The sequence below is a fragment of the Pseudorca crassidens genome, chromosome 20, assembly GCF_039906515.1.
Source record: "Pseudorca crassidens isolate mPseCra1 chromosome 20, mPseCra1.hap1, whole genome shotgun sequence".
Classification (NCBI taxonomy): domain Eukaryota; kingdom Metazoa; phylum Chordata; class Mammalia; order Artiodactyla; family Delphinidae; genus Pseudorca; species Pseudorca crassidens.
Window position 1 is genome coordinate 12,686,064 of NC_090315.1, and position 24,449 is coordinate 12,710,512.

The window sequence follows — 24,449 nt, forward strand, 5'->3', positions numbered from 1 at the left end:
GAGCCCATCGTGGCCCTTTGGGTGTCGGGAACATCAACTTATGTCACAACATCAGGGAGATATTTTTATCCTTATCTCTTGAATTAAAAATGCCAAATCTTGGAAAGGGAAGCCACCACCTAGTCACGGAGCTGGTGGGCCTGCCTCACGTATTCCTCATGAGCATTAACAGTAACTAACATTTACTGAGCACCTACTACGTGCCAGGCCCTGTGTTCAGTGCTGTGCATGCACAACCTCTTTAAATCCTCTTTTCCAACCCCAAGGAAGGAGGACACGGAGGCTCAGAGAGGGGACACGTTTTGCCCAAGGCCAGTGAGAGGAAAGACCAGGCTCGGAGCCACCCGCGTCCCCTGACCACCTGTGCGCAGCAGGCACCCCGAACTCTGGCTCCCTCGGGCTTCCTTTGCAGTGACGAGCCAGGCCTTAAACCAACCTCTTCCCCCACCCAAGCAGCCTCCTCTCGGGGGAGTTGTGGCGGCCACAGGTGCAGGGAGCAGTTCCTCCCCACTCACGGCCTGAAGCCTCCCGGCAGGGGCTGCCCCCAACCTGACAACCAAAGGACCCAGCAGCGGGGCCAGTGGAGCCCATCTCCGAAGGGCTGGGCAGGAAGTGGGGCGGGGTTTGGGGCTCGGCCGAGGTGGGATCTGGTACCCCAGGGCCGCTGCTACCCAGACAAAACAACCCACTGGGAGAAGATGCCTGGGGGTCCCCGAGCCCGCCAAACCCCGCATGCCACCATCTTTCTCCTCTTGATCTTCGCTGCTAGCATGGGTACGTGGTCAACAGGCAGGTGCTGGGGGCAGGTGTGGGGGGGAACTGGGAGACTGTTGAGAGGGCCCAGGCAGTGGGGACGGGAGAGGAGCTGGCAGGAGGGGTCTAGAAAAGACCCCGTAGAAACTGCATCTGCTTGACCGTCCCAAGCAGGCCAACGGGAGGCTGGAGGGGGGCTCAGCGAAATTGAAGGGGCATCCCCCGTGGGGGAGGCAGGGCGAGAGACACCTTCCGCACCCCCTCGTCCCCCCAGATCAAAATAAGGAACTAAGGCTGCCCTTGACTGAGCTCCAGAGCTGGGGGCAGGGAGGGGACTGTGGGTAGTGCTCAGTTTCAGGGGAGAAAAAGCTTTTCTCCTTCTCTGCCTTGAATCCCGGTCACCATCCCCTAGGTAGGGAACCCCTTCTCAGTGCTGGGGGAGCCGGTGACCTTCCCCCTTCCTCTCTCACGCAAGGCCAGCTGGCAGGGCTGTGAGCACCCCGTTTGACGGAGTTTAGAGAGGTGGCCAGTCACCCCAAATTTCCACTGGGAGCTGAGTTTGGAGTCCGTGACCCTCAGGTTGCTGCCTCTGCCGCCACCTCTCTCCTCCTCCCGCCACAGACAGCCATGTGGACTGGCCCGAGGGCAGCGAGGGGGCGGGGGGGGGGATAGTGGCACAAGAACTGGGGCTTCCCCAGCCTGGGCCACCCAGCCCCCTCCCGCCAACCACCTAGCTGAGGCCCTCCCCTAACGCCCAGCCCAGCCCAAACACTGAACTCACCCCTGGCACCCAGCTTGACACACACAAAGTTACGCAAACGGAGGACAAGGGGCAGGCCCAGGGTCACAGGGCAGGACAGACTCACAAACCGGCAGGAAGCGGCCCAGGGCCAGGGGGCCTGGGTTCGAACCCCTGAGCCACTCCTGCCGCCCTGGGCCTCAGCTGTCACACTTGTAAAATGGGATAATGAGAGAACCGACGTCTAAGGGTTCTGTGACAGTTATACACAATATATAAAGCGCCAGGTGTGTGGCCAGGCTGGGGCTGGGGTGAGAAAATAATCTAGGAAGGCCTGCAGGAGGAGGTGATGCCCAAACTGATTCTAGAAGGAGCTGCCTGGGGGGCACTGCTAGCACTGGGGACCCGACTATCCAAGTGCCAGTGAGCTCAGTGGGGCCGAAGCTCGGAGCAGGTACGGAGAGGGTGGCAGGAGGTGGCTCTGGAGAGGCGAGTGGGGACCCCCCAGCAGTGTGTCACTCACACTCTTCTGCACACACCCCCGCCACTCACACATGCACACACACAGCCAGGAGCGCTGTAGAAGCAGGGGCCGGGCTGGGCCTGTGTCTCCATTCACGGTCCCTCACGCATTTGCCTCTCCGCAGGCCCCAGGTGCCAGGCCCTGTGGGTGGACTGGGGCCCACCATCGGTGACGGTGAGCATTGGGGACGAGGTCCGCCTCCTGTGCAAACACAACGGCAGCAACCCCAACATCACATGGTGGCGCATCCTCCAGGGCAACTCCACGTGGCCCCCGATGATGGAGCTCTCAAGCCCGGGCCCCAAGGGAGAGCTGGTCATCCAGCAGGTGACCAAGAGCCACAGGGGCATGTACAGGTGCCAGGTCAAGGAAGGCCAGAAGGTCCAGCGCTCCTGTGGGACCTACCTCCGCGTGCGTGGTGAGTGCACAGCTCCCCACAGCTGGGGCCATACCTCCGCGTGCGCGTGCGTGGTGAGCGCACACCACTCCACCGCTAGGGCCGCTGGCTTCCTCACCTGTGACAGGGGCCGGGGCAGGGGGTGGTGGTGGTGGTGGGGTGGAGCCAGTGCCTGAGCTCCTGCATCTCGGGCATCCTCACTCCCCGGCTCACACACGGTGGCTGATTGATTTTCTCACCTGCAAGGTGGGGACTTCAGTGGTCTTGGGCCTCGATGCGAGTGTGGCCGGGAGGCGAGGGGAGGACTCGAGGCGCTGGGCTCTGAGCGGCACTCCCTCCTCACAGAGCCACTCCCCAGGCCCTTCCTGGACATGGGCGAGGGCACCAAGAACAACATTATCACAGCCGAGGGCATCATCCTACTCATCTGCGCCGTGGTGCCTGGGACGCTGCTGCTGTTCAGGGTGAGCCGCGCCGGGGACCAGGGTCCCGCCTAAAACTTGACAGAATGGCAGCCCCCCCCCCATAGGGGCTGTGAGGGGGTCAGGAATTTAATATAAGGAAAGCATTTTACATGGCGCTGGGCCCGGAGGGGCGTCCTGGCTCAGTCTCCCCCCAGGGGTGTCCTCACATTCCCCGCCCCCCACAGAGATGTCTAACTCTCCCCGTCTACCCAGGAGTGCCGTCGCCTCCAGATGTAGCCAAGGCCAGGGAAGATGGGGGCTGGTGTCCTCCCAGAGTCTCTGGCCAGCACCAGTCTCTCTTTAGGGCGCGGGGCAACTACAGCCATTTACTATTATTGTTGTTGTTATTCGTGGAGAAGAACAGGCAGTGGCGACAGCCCAAAGGGCACTGGCTTGGACCCAGAGAGACCTGCCATTTACAGGACATGTGGCTCTGGGCATGTCCCTTACCCTTTCTGGTAAAGCACCTCCTGGCCTCCACGAGGGTCTGAAAACACATTCTCTCCCCCATTCACGGAGGCTCCCAATTCCCCAACAGAAACGGTGGCAGAACATGAAATTCGGGGCAGATGTCCAGGATGACTATGAAGATGAAAATCTTTATGAGGTGAGTGGAAGGTGGGGACAGGTGCGTGTCTGTGGGCGGGGCTCTTACGGGGTTCCTCCCTGAGGTTGGCCGGGAAGCAGGGACCCAGGCGTCCGGGCCCTGAGGCTCACCACCCCGTTTCCACCCCAGGGCCTGAACCTCGATGACTGCTCCATGTATGAGGACATCTCCCGGGGCCTCCAGGGCACCTACCAGGATGTGGGTAGCCTCCACATCGGAGACGTTCAGCTAGAGAAGCCGTGACCCAGCCGGGCTGCCCCCCCAGCTGGGCACCCAAACCGTGTCTCACCCCACTTCCTTGGGACCCGCTCTCTTTTCACAATCTTTCCTGGGAGTATCCTGACTCAACTTCCCCCTTGGGAGTGGCCACTCTTCTTCCCTCTAGACCGTCCTCATCCCCTCCCCACACCCTAACTCAATCCTCCCCTTACTGCCTTTCCCAGGCTCCCCCCCATCCAGCGGGTAATGAGCCCTTAGTCGCTGCTTCTAGGGGAGCTGATTGTAGCAGCCTCATTAGTGTCACCTCCCCCCTCCCTGCTCTGTCATGGCCACTTAGTGATAATAAATCCTTCCCAACTGCAGACCTTCGCAGGAGTCACGGATCTCATGGGGACCACTCCCCCCCCTCCTCTGGGGCCCAGAGGTCCAGGACCTCAGCCCCCTCCTCCCCCAGCTCCTGACCACTCCCCACACCTGGGACCAGGTAGCCAGTCTTGGCTGTCCCCTGGAAGAACCAGGAAGTGTCTTGGGAAGGTCCCCAACCCAGGCCATGTGCCTGAGCAGAGGGGGACACAGAGGGGACCCAGGTAACCATATTCATTTATGCGTATTTAAGTCCCAAAGACACAGTGGACTGTCTGGTGAGACTGGTACCAAATTCTGACCATGGCCACACCTGTTCTCTGGGAGTGGACTTGTAGAAACGGGATTTGGAGAGTCTGTGGCCCTAAACTGGGGATGGTGGGGAAATCCGGAGGCGGTTGACAGAGAGGGACAGAGATAGAGTTTCTGAGCTAGACAGGGGAGGGAAATCGAGACAAGGATAATGATGGAGAGACAGAGCAAGTGAATTGAAAGACACTGAGGAGAAAGGGCATCAGAGAGAGACAGAGAGACAGCAGGAAGAGACGGGAAGGAAAGAAGGGTCCATAGAAAAATGGACATCGAGAGGCTGACCCTTGAGACTCTAGGGTAAGCAACAGTTGGGGAAATGACTGATGGCGATGCAGAAAGATCCAGACCCAGAGATGGGGAGAGAAGGCTCTGAGGAAGAAAGTGACAAAGAGTTGAAAAGACAACGGGGAGAAGCAGGGGCCTGGGAGCGGGAGGGAAAGACCTCAACGGAAAAAGAGAGACAGACACAAAGAGAGGAACACGGACAGACACACACAGAGGCAAAAAAAAAAGAGAGGAAGACCAAGAGACACACAGAGACGGAAAGCAGGGGCGGCTGCTGCGCGGACTGAGGCGGACGCAGGGCCCCCCGCCTCGCCAGGGAGGTGATGGCCGACGCCAGACATATATGAGAAAGGTGAAACCCGCGCCCCGCGGACGGGCAGGCGGACTAAGCCGGCAGAGGTCGGGCGGGTCCCGGGCGGAGCGGGGAAAGGAGGGGCGGGGCTGGCGGCGAGAAGGGGAAGGAGGCGGAGGTGCCGGGCGGGCCCGGGGCGCGGGCAGGAAGCGGGGAGGGGCGGCGGGGCGGGGGCCTCCGGAAAAACGCCCCAACTTCCTGCCCCGCCAGAGCCAGGAAGCGGGAGCCGGGACACCGGGCCCGGGATCGCCGAGCCCGACCTCGGGCGCCCCGCCGGTCACCTCCCCGCGTGGACACCAGGTACACCGTCCCTGGCCCCGCCCGGCCTCTCTCCCCTCGGCTGCTAGGGGAAGTGGGGAGGAGGAGGGAGGGGGCTGGGCGCTGCCGGCAGTGAAGGGGCCTCCTCCCGGCCCCGCTGAGCCAGCAGGCGCCCCTCCCTGGGCCTCAGTTTTTCCATCTGTCAAAGGGGACAAAGAGAGGAGAACTAATACTTGTTCAGTGCCCAGTAGGTGAGATGAGGGCTGCGAACCGGGGGTCAAGGCTTCCCAACTGTCTGGCGGAGGACGGATGATCACTCCCATTGCACAGGTGGGGAAACTGAGGCCCAGGGAGTAAAACCGACTTGTCCCAGGTCACATACATCGTGAGACCGAGTGGAGTTGGGATTTGAACTCGCAGGTGCTTTCAGCTAAGCGCCGTCCTCCAACCCCGCATGCTTTAGAGCCACCCAAAAGGAAAAAACGACACTAACAGGGTCATAGGCCGTTGTGAAGCTGAAAGTTGCAGAACGCGTTTGAAAGCATTTTTTGGAAAGGTCTTTTTCTGGGTCATGAGTTATACCCTGGGAGATGGGTTGCAGGGGCACAGAACTGGGGATCTTTTCCCATTGTACAGATGGGAAGACTGAGGCCCAGGGAGAGTTAATTACTTTTTCCAGGTTCCACTGCACGTCAGATGGGAAGGTATGCTCAAACCCAGGATTTTTGCTTTGCGGCCCCAGCGGAAAGTGTGAGGCGGGGTGGGGGGCAGTGCGGGGAGAATTAATGTACGAGCGTTGGGAATTCAAACGGTCCCAAGTTAGGGCGGAAAGATAGGGTAGGGATCCCAGTCTAGGGGCGAAGGGCCGGGGCGACTCGGTGTTCTCGTATTGAGCACTGGTCTGGGGGCTGGAACCATCCCCACCTCTGGCCTGGGGGCGGGGGGCAGGGGGTAGGGGGCGGGGCCCAGGAGAGTGACGGGGGCAGTCGAGATACGGAAACGCCAGCCCTCCAAGGCAGGCCAGAGCGGCCCTATCTGGCCAGCGTGGCTCAGTGGAGAGCTAGAGCGGCCGACAGGAGGAGTAGAGTCTCCTGGGCTGGAGCCTGGCAGGAGCGGGCTAGAGCGGCTGGCGGGAGGAGTGGAGCTGGAAGCAAAGGTGGACTCTGGGGTGGCTAGAGCGACTCGGAGGCGGGGGTGGGGGAGCCCAGAGCCAGCGCGCGGAGGCTTCGGTTCTGGCAGCAGCGGTGCTTCTCCTCCGACCCGGAGCAGGTGAGGGACGCGGCCCCCGGCGGGCGTCACACCCTGACTCCACACGTCCTCCCCAGCATCCCTGACCATGCACATTGCCACGTTCCCTGTAGGATTTGGGGCCGTGTACACCCGCCACGTCCTACATATGATTTGGGGCTCGTGTAGACCCGCCACGCTCCATGTAAATTACAAGGTCCTACAGACCCTCCAGGTTCCTGCTGCCCCCCCCCCCGCCCCATGGAGGTCCGGCTCCTTACAGAATGTGGGGTTTCCATGGATCAATAGCATCCGCTAGAATCCGGAGCCCTGTAGATCCTGGGTCTCGGGGACCACCACACTCCCCTATAGAATTCTGGTCCCCTTTTAAGTCTCCAGAGATCCCGTAAACTGGCTTCTTCCCCTTAAGGACTTATGATCCTGTGTGATCGAAGGATCCTTGTAGATCCATCATATGTCAGATAGAATCTGGGTCCTTATGCATTCCAAGGGCTCACCTTGACTACTCAGTGTTTTAGGTTCTTTAAGGCTCCTAGAGGTTCATCCACTCAATATCTTATAGGTTGGAGACCAGGCTCATCCACTCAATATCTTATAGACCCCGAGCCCTGCAGAGAACCCAGGCACCCATGTAGTCCTCACACATGCCCGCTTTGCTCTAGGACCCCCACCCTTAAGGACCTTCTGAACCTGCCCTCATCTCCACAGCCCCATGCACATAGCACCCCCTCTGCTGGACCCCAGGGCTTGTCAGTTGCCTTTAGATCCATCTGACCCATCATTCTCTAGCCTTTGTGGGACCACGCCCCATCTTCTAAGCAACCACCCCCCTCCCCAATCCTCTCTGAGCCCCAGGCCTCTGTGGGGCAGCTGAGTCCAATCTGTACTCCTGCCCAGGCCACAGTGCCCACATACCCCTGACTCCCAGACACCATAGGGAAACCTGATGTGTCTCAGCTTTGGTTCAGATTTCAGTTTCCTAAGGTCGGGGTGGGGATTCCCCATGCTCCAAAGCCGCACATTCTGGGAGTTAAATGCATAAATTCTGGAGCCAGACTGCCTGGGTCGGAATCCTGGCTCTGCCTCTTATGAGCTGTGCTGCAGTTTCCTCCTCTGTAAGATGGGGATAATAATAAGAAGAAGACTGATTTCACAGGGTCACTGAAAGGACTGAGTTAATATCTGTCAAGCATTAATACTGTTCCTGGCACGTATTTAATGGCACTTAGTGTACATTAACTGTTAACTATTATTTCCTATCATTGTGGTGAGGAATAAAAAGAGATAATACACATCAAATGCATGTTCCGGGGCCTGCCTGGCACGTAAGCATTTGCTCAGATAACGTGTGTGTCCTCACCTTTGCCCTTTTGGAATCTTCCCTGCCTCTGTCAAACTTTTCCACCCCTGAGTGGGATGAGCAGGGACCCTCCATGTCCATGGTCATGCTTTCCAGCCCAGAAGTTGCAGCTGATGGCCTGGTGAAGGTTTTCTTTTTCTTTCTTTCTTTCTTTTTTTTAAAATATTTATTTATTTGGCTGTGCCAGGTCTTAGTTGCAGCATGCGGGATCTAGTTCCCTGACCAGGGATCGAACCCAGGCCCCCTGCATTGGGAGCACGGAGTCTTAACCGCTGGACCACCAGGGAAGTCCCCAGTGAAGCTTTTCTATCTCCGATGGGAGTAATAATAGCATGGGGGTGCTTGCGGTTTTGAGGGTTCAGTGATTTACTCTGTGAGAAGCACTTAGGGCAGTGCCTAGCACACTGAGTGTGATGTAAGTTCAGCTCTCATAATAAATTACTACTATTTTTCTGCCTTGTTTTGCAAATTTATTTATGTGAACGTTTAACAATGCTCAGATCTTAAGTCACCCAAGCTTGGATGTTGAACAAATACACTTTATGGAAAAGAATAAAAATGAGGCCTGCTTGGGTGAACCCATAGGATAGCATTTGGACACTCCAGAAAGCATCACTGTTTAAGGATCAGAGTCAGAATCCCAGTGCTAGGAGGCCTGTGGAAGAGGGAGAAGGGTGGGTCTCCAGCGACTAGGGATATAAATAGCTTTGGGCTGTGGGGAGAACCCCCCCCGCACTGGTCCACCCCACCCCTGTTTCCACAGCGCCTTCCCACCTGACACGGGCTCGAGTGGCATTAGTCAGACTAATTAAGGACACAGAAGACGTCAGTGGGAAGACGCGGGGAGAAGTGGAGATTCTAAGGGAGACAAGATGGGAGAGACAGCGAGAGATGGGAGGGGGAGAGACGAGAGACAGCAAATGAGACAGTGACGCAGACAGGTGCGGGGACAGTGGCTGCAGGAACCAGATGTGGGGAGACAGGCAGAGGCTGAGGGGAAAGACAGGTAGCAAGAGAAGCAGGGGTGGGGCCTAGCGGAGGGGAGGCAGGGACAGTGGGAAAATGAGACAGGTCTGAAGGAAAGGTGAGAGAAAATGAAGACACAGGGAGAAGAGAGTCAAAGGCATGAGGCAGATTCAGTGGAGAGGCAGCTGGGGAGAGGTGAGCCGGCAGACACACAGACAGACCGGACAGGTGGACATAGGGTGAGAGAGATGGACACCCCTTGGGATGAGCTCTCTGAGGACCGTCCCTTGTTTTCTGGGATGGAAGCCGGAAAGATGCCAGGTCCCTGAGGGGAAGAAGTGGGGTCGAGGACTCTTGGTCCTGAGGGAGGAGGGTTCACAGTTTGGTTTTCTCGTGTGGAGGGAGTTGGGGGTTGGGGGATTTGCCATTGTGACTTCCTGTCACAGGAAGCAGGGCTGGTGGGTTCCGAGGCAGCACCCTGCCCCAAGCCTGTCACAGGGCAGAGCAGAGCCCCCAGGCCCCAGTTACCTCCCTCCCAGCCCCCCTTTAGCCTTTCCACCTCTGCCCGCCCGCCGGCCCTGCCTCCTCAGGACCCAGCCCCCAGCCCCGCGTCCATCGGGGACCCGAAATCGCAGGCTCTCACGGCCGCAGCTCTCTGACGGACCCAGGCTCCTGGCCTCCAGCTTCCCCCCCGCCCACAAGGCTCCCTGTCCTTGGGCTCCCTGCCCTGGCTGGCCTCTGAAGGGCTCTTTGTCGCCACACAGAGGCCCCATTGAGCTGTGGAGGCCGCGATGGGGGTGGAGGCTGTTTACTCACCTTGGCACCTGGGCCAGGAATCTGTGAGTAACCGCCCTGGGCCGCCCTCTGCCACCCCTCTAACCGCGGCCCCTCCTCTTCCCCCAGCCCTGCAGAGCCCATGGAGGCCGAAGACGTCGCCCGAGGGGCGGTGAGTGGAGAGAGCGGAGAGAGCCGGGGGGTGAGGGGACTGGGGGGCTGTGCGGTGGGGAGCACTGTGGGCTGAAGCCATCCCTCCCCTTCCGCAGGCCCCAGGGCCCCCCCGGCCTGGCCTGGTGCCCATCAGCATCATCGGGGCTGAGGACGAGGATTTTGAGAATGAGCTGAAGACGGTGAGAGGGAGGGGGGGTGGGAAAACTTCTGTCCCAGGCTCCCTGGGGCCCCAGCCCTCAAGTCCCAACCTCAGTGTCCCCTCTCCCACCTTGGGTCCTGTTCTCTGTCTTCAGATGCTGTCACTCGGCCTCCTCTCACTGCCCATCTCTCTTTCTTTAATCTTCCTGGTACCTCCTTCCTCCTCCCCTCACCCCATCCTCAATGCCCCCCCATTACAGCACAGTCTCTCACCCTGTTTAACCCCAGTTTTTATTACTGCCCCCGCCCCCTAATTACAGCACAGATCCTCATTCCATCTCTCCTGATTTCTGTCCTCTTCACCCACCATTGTAACATTAAAACTCATCCATTCTCCCCAACCCCTGACTTGCCACCATCAGCCCCCCACCTGCCAGCTTGGATCCATCGGGAAGTACCAGGGAAGAGGGAGGGTCAAGCCCCAAGCCCCTCCTCTGCTCCCCACTGTCTCACTCCCATCCCCACCCCCAGAACCCCGAGGAGCAAAACAACCAGTACCAGAGCCTGGATCAGGTGAAGCGGCGCCCGGCCCACCTCATGGCCCTCCTGCAGCACGTGGCCATGCAGTTCGAGCCAGGACCCCTGGTGAGGGCGGGGCTGGGCAGGCACGGGGCGGGGCGGGGCGGGGACCCGCCGCAGTGCTCAGTGCGTTAGACCAGCGAGGATGAGCCAGGCGGGATCCAGAGAGCACAGCTTGAGAGCCAAGAAGCCCACCACGGGATGCAGACAAGGTTGCAGGTGCCCCGTGTAAATTTCTGAGCAGTGGGCGCAGCCCGGGAGAGTAGGCATGGCAGAGTCTCGGAGAGCAACGGAGAATCCAGCAGCCTGGCGGAAACCATGCCCCCGGCCGCCTTCCGTGCCCACGGCAGCATCACCCATCAGTGACAGCGCCTTTTCACAGACTCTGGAAATCAAATTCTCTGCACGTGCCACCAGTCAGTCCTTCAGAGCTGGTGGTTGGGAGAAAACCGTCAGCCTCCTCGGGTCTAGGCGGCACAGTAGGCTCTGGTCCAGAAACAAGGAAACTGCTACAAGCAGCCCGCGAAGCAGAGGGAATGTAACGGATGACCCGGAAAACTCGTTATAGGGCAGAAAATACCGGGGAGGTTTGCATGCAGAGCCATGCCATCTGGGAGACACCTGCAGAGTCTAGAGAACCCAGCAGGTGGCTTGGGGAGGGAGAAGCCACAACACTGGCTGGAGGGGGCTCTGTGGACCAGGGCCCCGTCCCAAGAAGACCCCGTGCAGCCCAGCGCAGGCTGGGAGCTGGGCTTAGCCTAGGGCACTGCTCTGTACTGGAAATGCGTGGCAGATCCCTCCAGAAAACAAGGAGGCTGATGGGAGTGGCAGGGAGGGGGGCCTGGGGGGTGCAGAGCGAAGAGCGCATCGACTGACACCAAAGCTTCAGAAGCTGGCAGGCCATCAGGAAATTGCCAGAAAAGTGGCTGCGCCCCCCCGCCCCCGCCCCAGGGCATGGAGGCTCTGGCCCTCTGGCAAGGGAGTTCCCCTGCCGAGCCTGAGGGTTTCTAGAACTTGAACTCCTGGAATTTAGCCCAGGCATTGTGCTGACTGCTCTGTCCCTTTTTTTTTTTTTAAAAGAAGATGTTGGGGGTAGGAGTTTAGTAAGCTATTTATTTATTTTTGCTGTGTTGGGTCTTCGTTTCTGCAGGAGGGCTTTCTCTAGTTGTGGCAAGCGGGGGCCGCTCTTCATCGCCGTGCGCGGGCCTCTCACTATCGCGGCCTCTCGTTGCGGAGCACAGGCTCCAGACGCGCAGGCTCAGTAGTTGTGGCTCACGGGCCTAGTTGCTCCGCGGCATGTGGGATCCTCCCAGACCTGGGCTCGAACCCGTGTCCCCTGCATCGGCAGGCAGATTCTCAACCACTGCGCCACCAGGGAAGCCCTGCCGTGTCCCTTTACAGATGAGGAAACTGAGGCCTGGCCAGGGCCAGAGGTTCGGCTCAGGTGACCCAGATGGCCTTCGGCACATTGAGATTTGTCCTCACGCTGTTTCCTCACCTGCTTGGCTGGGGGAGGGGCCGGGAGATAGTCGTGGTCCCTTGGCCTGCTTCCTGTGGGCCTCTGATGGAGTTTTGCCTTATGGGGGTGTGGGGAGGGGGTAGGCATAGATTACTGGGGCGAGTCCTTAGCACACTGAGACCATGTCCCTTACCTGATGACAGTCCCCCAGGAGCCAGGACAGGTTGGAGGCCCCACAGCATTGCCAGTGTCACCCAGCATAGGGCTGCCACGTAGGCGACCTCAAGGCGTGCTTGATGAGTGAGTGCCCTTGTCCTCCTGTTTATGTGCTCAGTGCCGCTGTGTACTAGGCCCTGTCTGGGACACAGATGAATCAGAACGTCCCCCCCTGCCACAGACACACACACACACACACACACACACACACGCCCTCAAGTAACTCACGGTATTGCTAGGCAATGGGGAGCAGTAGAGACAGGCTGTCTGAGATCCAGTCCCAACTTCGTCACTTACTAGCTGTTTTCTCATCTGTAAAATGGGATAACGGTAGTCCTCCCCGTGACTAAGCAGGTTAATGTGGCTAAAGAGTTTGCACAGCGTCAGGGACACACCGAGCCCGCTTACTGTAGCTGGGGGAGGCGTTAGCAGCAGCAGCAGAGAGAAGACAGACCAAAGAACCATTTCACAGGAGAGAAAATGAACGAAAGCCGCGGTGGCCTGGGGAGGCAGGCGGGGGCCTGGGACGGGGATGGGGGACGTCAGGGAGCGCTTCGCAGAGGGTTTGTGCCCAGAGGCGTTCCGGGGGCAGTGCGGTTTGGGTGGGGTGGGAGGAGGATACGTCATGCTTCGTCTCCCCCAGCTCTGCTGCCTGCACGCGGACATGCTGGGCTCACTGGGCCCCAAGGAGGCCAAGAAGGCCTTCGGCGACTTCTGCCACAGCTTCCTGGATAAGTGTGCGGTGAGAGACACCTTCGGGGGGCCCCATCCCCCGTCCCCTTCACCCTGGGCAGCCAGCCTGCTGAGGGCAAGGTGAAGGGCGGCCTGGTCTGGGGAGACCCTGTGCCAGCCTGACCCCCCCTCCACTGCTCCCTCCCCTCAGAGCATCGTACCCACTGGTACTTGGGCTGCCATCCCATTGATCCCAACACTGCCCCCTTCACTGCCCAGTCCTCCCCTTCACTCCGTTCTCTCCCCCGAGCAGATTCTGCGGGTGACGGTCCCTCCCACCGTGGCCTTTGAACTTGGTAAGAAGAGGAGAGGGGATCTGGGGATGAGAACGTGTTCTCTAGCAGGGACCAGGAGACCCCCGGGAGGGAGGCCGCACTCTCATGCTCCCAGGACAGGGGCTTGTCCTTCCTTCTTCATGGCCCCCACAGCCCAAGGAAGCATAGCTGTCAGAGTCGAAGGGTGGGTGGGGAGTCGCAGCCCCTGGAACTGGCCGCTGTCCCTGCAGACCGCACGCGGCCTGATCTCCTCTCCGAGGATGTCCAGCGGCATTTCGTGCAGGAGGTGGTGCAGACCCAGCAGGCAGCTGTCAGCCGGCAGCTGGAGGACTTCCGCTCCAAGAAGCTCATGGGCATGACACCCTGGGAGCAGGAGCTGATCCAGCTGGGGGCCTGGGTTGGGCGGGACCGCGCCACCTATGAGGCCCGGGAGCGGCACCTGGCTGAGCGGCAGCTGGCCCACCTGGAGGACATGCAGTGAGTGGGACCAGCCCCTCCGCAGCCCAGAGGGCGCCCCCTGCTGCCCCGTTCCTTCCGCTTCCAGGCTCCCTCTGCAGCTGCAGCGTTTATTTCCCAGCGTTTGGGATCCTCCCCTGACTTCTGGGGCCCAGCCCTGGCATTTTAGTCCATCTGGTTTTGCATCTTCCCTTCCCAGCTTTGGGGTCCCTCCTAGTTTCCGGGTCTTGTCCACGGTCTTGCATTCAGGCCTGGGCTTTGGGTCCTGTCCTTGCAACGCTCACGACCCCGGGTGAGAGTCTGGCCTTCAGTGATTGTCCTTCGCAGATGTGTCAGCAGCAGCCCCCCCCCCCCGCCCCCGTCTGCCTCTCCTCTCTCCCTGTGCCAGCTTTGGAGGGGACAGGAACCTGGACAATTGTGCTGGGTGGACAGGGACCCCAGGCTTAGCAAATTTGTTACAAACTTCTTTCTTTTTCTTGCAGACACACCATCTCTAACGATGAGGAAAAGAGGTGATGGAAGGAGAGAGGCCGGCGGGGAGTTTGGTTTTCTGGGCCCGAGGGAGGAGGGCCTGCCGCCTAGGAGCCTGGGCGTTGGGCAACACCTCTGGCTCCATCCTCTAAAACCCTCTCTCTCCCCCCTTTCCTCAGATACTCAGCAGGAAGTGGTCATGGGGCTGGTGTGGGAAGCGAGCAGAGGGGGAGCTGTGAGGGTAGCAGGGTACCTGCATCCGTGGGAGTGCGCGTGGCAGTGTGTGTGTCTGTGTGCCCTCACTGTCCCCTCCCCACAGTGCTGCTGTGGTCAGTGCCATCACCCTGTACATGCGCCACCTCGGGGTGCGGACCAAGAGTGGAGACAAGAAGTCGGGGAGGAATTTCTTCCGGAAAAAGGTGCTTCCCCGAGCGCCCAAACCTGGCCCTTACCTCCCCAGAGACCCCCAGGGAGCCTCGAGGCTCTGCACTGCTGGGGTCGGATCCCTCTTTGTTGGCATCGGCCCAGAAATGCCCAGCCCCCTCCTCCCCCCACCTTCCATAGGTGATGGGGAACCGGCGGTCAGAAGAGCCGACCAAGACCAAGAAAGGACTGAGCAGCTTCCTGGATGCCGCCCGCTGGAACCGGGGAGAGCCCCAGGGTGAGGTGCCCAGCCTCAGCCCCGCCCCGACTTCCCCATGCTGCCCCCACCTCATGGTCCCATCTCTCGTTTCAGCCCCAGATTTTCGACACCTCAAAGTTGAGGCTGATGGTAATAGTCCTGAAGCTAGAGCGTCCGTCCTGGGGACCTGAGAGAGGAGGGCAGGGGACCTACTAGGTCTGAGGGAGCAGGGGCGAGGGGCTGGGACTCCTGGCTCTGAGGGTGGAGTAGGGGTCTCCTGGGTGATGGGCCAGCATCTGATCCCCAGACCTTTGTGAATTAGAGTCGCTGGACTCTCATATTCCCCTTTGTCCTTCACTGCCTCCCCAGGTGAGAAGCCAGGCGTTACAGAACGTAAGGGAGGTCTGGGGGTGCCCTCCCGGGACCGGAATGTCGGAGCCCCTGGGCAGGACACCCCCGGAGTTTCTCTGCACCCTCTGTCTGGGGACAGCCCTGACCGGGAACCAGGTGAGAGTTTCCTGGGCCCCGCAGCAGAACAGCCCCTTGGTTCTCTGCCCTCCCTGCCCCTGGTCACCAGGGTTATTGATAACCTACCCCTTCCCTCGGTTTACCCTTTCCACGGCTTTCTTCGCAAGCTCGCACCTCTGTTCCGGTGACAGGTTTCCCCACTTCCCTGGACTACGTTTCCCATCAACCCCCATGGCTTCATTTCCCAGAACCCTCTCTGAGTACATTACCAGTCAGCCTCCCTTAGATGGTGAGCCCGGCTGCTCCATGAACTTAAGGTCTCACGCTCCTTGGGTGGCTCTTAGCCCGCTGGATCTCAGACTGCTACTTGGCCAGGCCTGGGTTCAGACCCTGGCTCTGCGCTTGACTTGTGTTAGATCTTGGAAGTCACTCCCCACTCTTCGAACCTCAGTCCCCTCACCTCTGAACGGGTACATTCTCTTCCCACAAGTCCCAGTTGAGTGTTGGGAGAATGCATGGATGTGGAGGCATCCAGTCTCCTCCCCGAGTGCGAGGCTGGCACCCTAGTTTTGCAGCATCTGCACCCACTGAGCCCCACCTGCCCATGACCCTGTTCTCAGAGATCTTTCCATCTGTCCGTCTCCCACTGAAGTATAGAGCAGCCACTTGGTTTCGGCCAGGCACTGGATGGCTTTAGAGGAACGGAGGCCCCCAGGGTGTGGGTCTCACCGTGGCAGGGACCTTCCAGCCAGCCTTGCTTTCCCCACCCGCATTATCCCCACAGGTGTTGACGCCCTCCCGGAGCTGGGGGACCCGCCCCCGCAGGGCCCAGCCAGCCTGGAGCCTGCAGCGCCCCTGGAGAGCACAGAGGAGGGTGCTGACACGGAGAGGTGCCCAGGGCCGGGTGCAGGGGAGGTGCCGGGCGCAGGACCGGGCTTATGCAGTGCAGGGAGGGTGTGTGTTGGGGGTCGCACTGCCACTTGCACCTGCCTGTCCCTGAGCCAAGCCGTCTCCACTCTGCCCCGCTCCTCCCTCTTTCCATCTTCTCCCTTTTTCTTCCGCTGTCTTTCCTCGTCTCCCCTTTCCTTCTCTTCTGCCTCTCCTTCCTTTTTCACTGATTTTCTCCCTCCCCCTCCCCCCTCTCTTTCTCTCCTTTCCTCCCACTTCCTCTGCTTTCCCTCCCCTCAGCTCCTCCTGGCCCCTCTCCCTCTGCCCCCACCCTCCGCCCTGCACTTTTCCATCTTTTCCCCCTTCTCTCTTTTTTTTCCCCCCTTCTCTTTTAAGCCTCCAGCCCAGCTGCCTTGCTCCTGCCTCCCAGTGCCCCTCCCCTCCATCCCCCAGCCCTCTGTGCTCTGTGCCTGGGGGCCCTGTCCCCCTCACAGTTGGGGGGCAGGCTCTGCCCCCTGCCTGTCCTTGTGCCGCTGCTTTGGGGACCCTTTGGCGGGTGGGGGAGGTGAGTTGGGTTCCATCTGGGTCCACCTCTGACCCTGTGCCCCTCTCTCCCCAGAAGGTGGAAGAGGTGGGTGCCTGGGCCCTGGGTGGGGGGAGGGCTAGCCCCTCCCCCATTTCTCCCCTTCTCCCCATGGGCCACCCCCTCCCCTTCACCCCTGTGAGGGGTGGGTGGGCACGCCACCTTCAAGCCGAAGAGCTAAGTATTGAAATCCCCCTTCCCTCCCTCAACTCCTGCCTCTGTCCCCATCCCCCTGCCTCAGGGAAGGGAGGGGTCAGTTTTGTGCTCCATACTGGGTTCCCATCCCCTCCTCCACCAATTTCAGTATCCCTTCTGGCCACCCCCTCACTGCCCCAGCACCCCAAAGTCACACTGGTCCTTCTGACTCTCTCCTCTCTTCTGTTGCATGTTTGATCTCTGTCCTGGTCTCTCCCTGTCTCTGTCCCTGTCCTGGTCTCTCCCCATCTGTCCCTGTCCCGGTCTCTCCCTGTCTCTGTCCCCGTCTTGGTCTCTCCCCGTCTCTGTCCTGGTCTCTCCCCACCTGTCCCTGTCTATCTCTGTCCTGGTCTCTCCCCGTCTCTGTCCCTGTCTTGGTCTCTCCTTATCTCTGTCCTGGCCTCTGTCTGACTCTGTCCTTGGCCTCGGGGTCCAGGCTGTCGGGGCGTCTGGGGCGCTCGGAGAGCCTGCGGGTGAGTGACCGCCGCCGGCCTTCCCGGGGCAGCCTCGGGGCTAAGGGCCGGGGTGGGGGCCGCTCCCGGAGCGACGTGGACATGGACCCCAGCTCCGCCACGGCCGTGCTTGGCCCTGCCCGACGAGCCACGTACGTCACTCCTCCCCCCCGTCCACTGAGGCAGCCTGGAGAGTCAGGGAGGCCGGGGTGGGGGATCTTTGCCAGAATCACCAAGAGCTGGGTATCAGATGCTGAGGTCACTGAGGGCCTCCAATGGTCCCAGGAGAGGGGTAAGAGGCTTCTTTCCAGATCTGGGGGCTGGTCTGCAGCCCTAGGGGATGGGGTTGGACACTATAAAGAGTTGAAGGCTCTTCTCTGGGATGCCCTGCGCTGGGGCCCTAATGAGGCCTCTGTCCCACAGCCCCGAGCCTGGAGATGAGGGGGAGCCGGGCCGATCGGGACTAGAGCTGGAACCAGAAGAGCCCCCCGGCTGGCGGGAACTCGTCCCCCCGGGCACCCTGCACAGCCTTCCCAAGAGCCAGGTGAAGCGGCAGGAGGTCATCAGCGGTGAGTCTCCTCCTCCAAGCCACTGCGGCCGAGGACACAGCCCAGCTCCAGCAAAGTCAGACAGACGCAGGGAGATGTCCATCTCGGTGTTACTTACACCGGGCAGAGCTTGAAGGCAGCCCGCTTCTGACAGAGCACCGTTTGTTAAGTAAATTGTGGAATATTCCATGGAACGGGAATGCGGCCATCGTTGAAGTGACATTTCCGAAGAATTTTTTGTAGTGCAGGACAGTGTTGATGTTAGGAGCCAGACACGGTCTATAGATTTGTATTTCTAGCGTGAGCCTTTGTTTCCTCATTTGGGAAACGTGGGCAGTGATAGTTCCTACCTCAAGAGATTGTCACAAAGATGAAGGTGAGATGATGAGTGTGAAACGCTCAGCAGTGGTGGGCCCAGGGTAAGAGCATTCGGATGCAGCCGCTGTTAGGACTGGTCTTCAGCGCTCGGGGGACAAAAAGGTTCCCACCCAGAAAAGTTTGGGAAGATAATCAATACGTTAGCAGTGCTTACTTCTGAGCAGACAGATGATGGGAGTATCGTTTTTGTCTCGATCCTGTGCTGTGATTTCAACTCATTTGTGTGTTGAGGGGAGTTTGGCAAACGTACAGTCCTTTTGGAAGCTCATTTGGAAGTTAATTTACAGATTACTTAATAGTAAGAAGGGTTCTCATTCAGAACTTTTAGGGCAGCAGATAACTGCTTTTTGGGTCACAGATCCTTCTGAGGATCTGATCAAAACATTAGCAGTGCTATCCGATAGAATTTTCTGGAATGACGGTCACAGGCAATATCTGTGCTTTCCAGCATGGTAACCACCAGCCATATAATGGCGGTTGAGTGCCTAAAGTGTGGTGAGTACAGCTAAGAACTGAATTTTGCATTGCATTGCATTTTAATTAAGCAATATTTGAAGAGCTGTGTGTGGCTCGTGGCTACCACGTCGGACAGCATAGCGGTTTCTCTCACCAGAAAAATATACATACGTAACACACAAAATGGTACATTTAGTCTCTGGGGACTTTTGAGGCCCCTGGAACTCGGGCCATCAACCTGTGCAGAGAGGGGGTCATTGTGCCAGAAACTGAGCCTGAGAAAACTTGCTGGACGGTTAGACATAAAACACAGCTGCAGGCAGTGAGGAGACCGACTTGTCTCGGTTTGCCTGGGACTGTCACAGTTTTAGCACTGAAAATCCCATGTCCCGGGAAAACCATGGTGCGGGGCAAACTGGGACCATCGGTCGCCTTGCCTGGCTGCCCCAGCCGGAACAGAAAGGCAGTGGGGCTGAGGAATTTGGCTATTTCAGGGGCACGTGACTCCACCCAGGGAGAATCATCCCTGTCCCGTCCCCTCCTCACTCCCCAGCCTGCCTCTGAGAGTGCCCCCCCATAGTTTGCATGCTCCCCAACCATGCCTCCTGCCCGGTGGCCCTGCAGAGCTGCTGGTGACAGAGGCGGCCCACGTGCGCATGCTCCGGGTGCTCTATGACCTCTTCTACCAGCCCATGGCGGATGGGGGCTTCTTCTCCCTGGAGGAGCTACAGAACATCTTCCCCAGCCTGGACGAGCTCATCGAGGTGCATTGTGAGTGCAGGGCTGTGGCCCTACGTCCCACTGCCAGCTCTCTCCTTCATTGCCTCAACGACAAACCCTGGAGCCTGGTCTCACGGGCAGCCTCTGTTCCAGCTCTGGGGACGACCCCACCCCAGAACCCCAGAGCTCACATTCTAGGGACACATCCTCAACAAGCATGTGGTGGGGAGTGAGGGAGGGACAGGCCCACCGGCCCCATGGATCAGACACACCCACCTGCAGCCCGACCCCCCTCCACCCCCACCAGCTCCCGACCAGCTCTGCATCCAGTCTCACGGGCCCTGACAGCACCCCCTTTCCTCTCTGCTCTCCACAGCCCTGTTCCTTGATCGCCTGATGAAGCGGAGGCAGGACAGTGGCTACCTCATTGAGGAGATTGGAGATGTGCTGCTGGCCCAGGTGAGGGTGCCCAGCCTAAGCCCAGGTGAGGGTGCCCCCCCTTCCCCTCACCCCGCCCCCTCCTCCTGGCTGGGGACCTGAAATGCAGGCCCCAGGAGACCAGGTCTCAAGCTTTCAACCCCTTTAAGACCCAGGGGTCTGGGCCCCTAACCTGTCCTCCTGTCTAGGCTGCCATCCCCATGTGAGGCCCCGCTCCCCCCAATCCCCCCTGAGACACCCTCCCTGGCCTGAATCTTGCTGTAGTTTGATGGTACCGAGGGCTCCTGGTTCCAGAAAATCTCCTCCCGCTTCTGCAGCCGCCAGTCGTTTGCCTTAGAGCAGCTCAAAGCCAAACAGCGCAAGGAGCCTCGGTTCTGTGCCTTCGTGCAGGTGAGGCAGGGGTCTGGGCCCCAGGGTCCCAGGGGAGGGGGGCCGGCGTCCCGGTCCCCAAGGCCAGCCTCAGCAGAGCCGCCTCAGCACTGCCGTCCCCGCAGGAGGCCGAGAGCCGCCCCCGGTGCCGCCGCCTGCAGCTGAAGGACATGATCCCCACGGAGATGCAGCGTCTGACCAAGTACCCGCTGCTGCTGCAGAGCATCGGGCAGAACACAGGTAGCCGCAGGCCCTGCCCCATGCTGCTGGGCTCCGCCCACTTGTCTCTAATCTTGGCCTAGGGACTGGGAGCTTCCAGGGTTGGGGTTCACCGGGGCTGGTCTCCCCCTTGCCTGCAGAAGAGCCTGCGGAACGGGAGAAAGTGGAGCTGGCGGCTGAGTGCTGCAGGGAAATTCTGCACCACGTCAACCAAGCCGTGCGCGACATGGAGGACCTGCTGGTGAGCCTGGGCGGGGCCCCGGGCCGGGGCAGGGGGTGCGCGTGGGCAGGACCCCCGGCTTGCCCCCGTCGGGGTCACTGTGGGCCGGCCCCAACTCTTGGCTTGTCCCAGTGACACTCCCTTCCCTTCCCCGCCCCAGCGGCTCAAGGATTATCAGAGGCGCCTGGATTTGTCCCACCTGCGGCAGAGCAGCGACCCCATGCTGAGCGAGTTCAAGGTGGCCCCGCCCCCGCCCCACCTGCCCTCCCCTCTCCTCCCCTCCGCCCCGCCCTGGGGATTCTCTGATAACACACCCAGGAAGCAAGAGGGGCCCCTCAACCCTGACGCCCTTCTTTCTCATTCCCAGCGGGGCAGCCCCTCCTGACCCCATGGTCATCCCCACCTTCCCCTGCCCCGCCCTCACCTTTACTGACCATCACTCCTTCCTGCCTCCAGAACCTGGATATCACCAAGAAGAAGCTGGTCCATGAGGGCCCGCTGACGTGGCGGGTGACTAAGGACAAGGCTGTGGGTGAGCACCAGGGCCGCGAGCGGGGGGCCGCGGGGCAGGGCTGTCCAGGGAGCGTGCTGAGCACGGGCCTCGCCCCCTGCAGAGGTCCACGTCCTGCTGCTGGACGACCTGCTGCTGCTGCTGCAGCGCCAGGATGAGCGGCTGCTGCTCAAATCGCACAGCCGGACGCTGACGCCCACGCCCGACGGCAAGACCATGCTGCGGCCCGTGCTGCGGCTCACCTCCGCCATGACCCGAGAGGTGGCCACCGGTGAGGCCCCAGGCACAGCTGTCCCCGAGGCAGGGGAGGAGCCCTCCAGGGAGCCCAGCACGCACGTTCTGGCCAAGGGGAGGCCTGGCAGCCCAAGGCCGAGGCTGTGAGGGGGGGCCCTGGGCTGGGCACGGCGGGGCCCCAGGCCTGTTGTGGCTTTTACTGAGTGAGATGGGGAACCGCCCCAGGTTTTTGCACAGAGGAGCAGCCAGTTCTAACTGGTGTTTTGAAAAGACACCCTGGCTGCCTCTTGGGGGTTGTAGGCAGCAGGGGTGGGAGCTGGGAGCCCAGTGAGGGGCCGTGGTGGTGGGAGTGGTTCCAGGGGTCTCATAGGTAGAGCCAGACTGGGGGCTTGTTTCCTGGTTAGGTGAGGGAGGGCTCCGGAGGGAGGCACCGGGGGCGGGGCGGGGGGTGAGTTGAGTCGTGGGAGCCACCAGGTGCCACCGCGATGGGGGCCTTCCCCAGGTGCATGTTGGGATGGCCCTGGCTTTGAGCCTCACCTCTCCCTCCCCCTGCAGATCACAAAGCCTTCTATGTCATTTTTACCTGGGACCAGGAGGCCCAGATATACGAGCTGGTGGCCCAGACCGTGTCGGAGCGGAAGAAGTGAGCAGCTCTGGGTTCCAAGAGCGAGGGGAGGGGGAGGAGGCCCAGGCCCCCGGATCTCTGGGGACAGGGGGTGGGTGGGAGGTCCTGGCACAGGGTCTGGGGGCTCTGACTGCCCAGGGGCTGCCCTGTCTCCCTAGCTGGTGTGCCCTCATCACTGAGACCGCTGGATCCCTGAAGGTCCCTGCCCGCACCTCCCGACCCAAACACCGGCCCAGCCCCAGCAGGTGAGGGGGCCGGGGAGGCAAGTGGAGGGCAGGGGGCAGCTTCCCTGTGTGTCCCCAGAACCTGAGCTCCAGCCCAGTCTCCACGTGTATGTGTGTGTGTGTGTGTGTGTGTGTGCGCGCGCGCGCGCGTGCCTGTGAAGGTGTGTACATGCGTGCACCGACCCCACCACGGTCCATCTGTCTCCTATCCAGGCCTCTCTGTCTTCCACCAGCCGGGCCTGTCTGTCTCCCTGTCTCCCAGCCTTGACCTCTGTCTCTGTCTCCGGACCTCCCTGCCTCCCCACCTCTAGTTCTCTGTCTCCCTGCCCCTGCTGCCCACCAGGGCCAGGGTGGCAGGGTCACCCAGCACTTGCTCCCCCCAGCACCCGTGAACCCCTGCTCAGCAGCTCTGAGAACGGCAACGGTGGCCGAGAGATGCCTCCGGCTGACGGTAAGCCTAGATGGAGGGGTGCCGAGTGGGGGTGGGGTGTCCACAGGAAGCCCAGCAGGATCTGAGTCCCTTGCCTGCTCCCCGACCCAGGCCGGATGGAGAGAATATTCAGCGCCCTCCTGCCCTTCTGCAGACCAGGCCCTGAGGGCCAGCTCGCCGCCAAGGCCCTTCAGAAAGGTAGCTCAGCCCCACCCCCGCAGGGCTGCCGCCAGCCGGAACAGTGCTTTCCAACCTGCCATGTGGCCAGCCGCCAGAAACATGCACCACATCCACCTCCTGCACCACTGTCCTTGGCGGCCCCAAGTCCCTCTTCCTTTTGCAGTCCCGTCCCTTCCTTAACCTTCAGTTTAGCCTCTCCCTGGACCCATCTCTGTCCTCGGTGCCCTCCGCCCCGCCCCCACCCTAGCCCCAGCCTCACCTCTGCACCCCCTTTTGCAGCCTCCGGCCCCTTCTGCAGGTCTGGCCAACCGGAAGCTCACTCCCACCCGCAGGCCCCTGGCCTCTTTCCCACCCCTCACCTCCCACCCATCCCAGCCCGAGCCCTGCCTCTGACTCTGTCCCCTTGCCCCTGTCCAGTGCTGTCCCTGAAGCAGCTCCTGCTTCCCTCGGAGGAAGACAGCGGGGTGGGGCCTCCGCTCGAAGGCGATGGAGTCCCAGGGGGCGGCCCCCCAAGCCCACCACAGCCCCAGGAAATTCGGGAGGAGCTGCTCAGCCTGGAGGAGACCATTAAACAGCTGGAGGTGGTGGCCTTGCGGGGGGGTGGGGAGGAAGGAGGCTGACTCAGTGGAGGGACCCTTCTCATTGAGGATCCCCAACCAGGAGGTGGAGGAGGAGTTTTGCCGCCTGAGACTCCTCCTGTCTCCGCTCGGGGAGAACACTGTCCCCCAGTCTGGCTGTACCTGAGGACCCCTGCCCCAGGCAGGTGAGTGGGGGACTGGGGGAGCCAGGCACCGCCTGGAGAGGAGGGACCAGAGTGGCTACCTCAGGCACTCGCCGCTGCACAGCCCCATCCATCTCTCTCCCTCTGTCTTTGACTTTCGCATCTCCCCACTCTGCCTCCTGCCTCCATCTGTCCGTCTCTGTCAGTTGCTGTTTCTCTGGCTCTTTTGTGCTCCTTCCCCACCCTCCCTTTCTCCCTGTCTGTTTCTCTCTCCATCTCTCTCCTCTTTCTCTCCATCTCTCTTCCCATCTCCATCTCCCTTCTTCTCCTACATCTCCCCCTCCCCCCAGGCCTTTTCGCAAGAAGGAGAGGGCCACCCGCCACTGCACAGCTGCCGCAGCATCTCCAACCCCAAGGGCCTGAGGAGAGGGAGCCAGGCTGCCAGGGCCACGCCTAGGGGGGCCCAGCTGGGATCACTGCCCCCCGAACCTCCCACTGGCCTCGGCCTTCTCTCCCTCCTGCTTGGGGGACTCAGGGCTTCATTCCATGGGGGCACTATCTGGCCCCCATTCCTGGGCCATCTCAGTATTGCCCGGGGTGGGGGGGCAGCCCCCACCCCCAAGTGCCTTTGCTCTGTTTTTATACCCTGAATTGGAGGTTTATTTTTTAATATATATTATCTAAGGAGAGGTCTGTGTTTGTGAGGGCGGGCAAGGGCCCGGGCGTGGTGTCTGGAACCCTCCACCACTGTCTGGCATCACTTCCTGCGTCTGTCCTACCCCGTCGCCTCTGTGCCTTTTGCCTTTCTCCAGTTGTTCATTCATTCGTCCCTGTGCCTTGACAGTGAC

General features: G+C 60.6%; 2 protein-coding genes across 8 annotated transcripts; both read left to right on the forward strand.

Annotated features, from left to right (window-relative positions):
• The first annotated feature begins 676 nt into the window (after nucleotides 1–676).
• CD79A (CD79a molecule) lies at nucleotides 677–4,058 on the forward strand. The gene is made up of 5 exons (XM_067721257.1): nucleotides 677–774; nucleotides 2,140–2,433; nucleotides 2,758–2,876; nucleotides 3,415–3,483; nucleotides 3,613–4,058. The coding sequence occupies exons 1-5, from the start codon at nucleotides 699–701 to the stop codon at nucleotides 3,724–3,726; spliced, it is 672 nt and encodes a 223-aa protein (XP_067577358.1). The 5' UTR covers nucleotides 677–698; the 3' UTR covers nucleotides 3,727–4,058.
• A 1,123-nt stretch (nucleotides 4,059–5,181) lies between these two features.
• Nucleotides 5,182–24,288, forward strand: ARHGEF1 (Rho guanine nucleotide exchange factor 1). 7 transcript variants are annotated; one of them, XM_067720769.1, is made up of 30 exons: nucleotides 5,182–5,314; nucleotides 9,750–9,792; nucleotides 9,890–9,973; nucleotides 10,464–10,577; nucleotides 12,830–12,928; nucleotides 13,172–13,214; nucleotides 13,424–13,670; nucleotides 14,132–14,161; nucleotides 14,440–14,539; nucleotides 14,685–14,781; nucleotides 14,857–14,892; nucleotides 15,112–15,249; nucleotides 15,995–16,100; nucleotides 17,313–17,480; nucleotides 17,752–17,897; nucleotides 19,335–19,481; nucleotides 19,807–19,889; nucleotides 20,133–20,258; nucleotides 20,363–20,477; nucleotides 20,597–20,697; nucleotides 20,837–20,914; nucleotides 21,133–21,208; nucleotides 21,291–21,458; nucleotides 21,977–22,064; nucleotides 22,205–22,291; nucleotides 22,654–22,721; nucleotides 22,812–22,898; nucleotides 23,298–23,461; nucleotides 23,541–23,643; nucleotides 23,952–24,288. In XM_067720769.1, the coding sequence occupies exons 2-29, from the start codon at nucleotides 9,763–9,765 to the stop codon at nucleotides 23,622–23,624; spliced, it is 2,910 nt and encodes a 969-aa protein (XP_067576870.1). In that variant the 5' UTR covers nucleotides 5,182–5,314; nucleotides 9,750–9,762; the 3' UTR covers nucleotides 23,625–23,643; nucleotides 23,952–24,288. The 7 variants fall into 7 exon arrangements, with proteins under 7 accessions (XP_067576870.1, XP_067576867.1, XP_067576872.1 ...); XM_067720766.1 differs by having other exon boundaries at nucleotides 14,685–14,892; XM_067720771.1 differs by lacking the exon at nucleotides 17,313–17,480.
• Nucleotides 24,289–24,449: the final 161 nt, after the last annotated feature.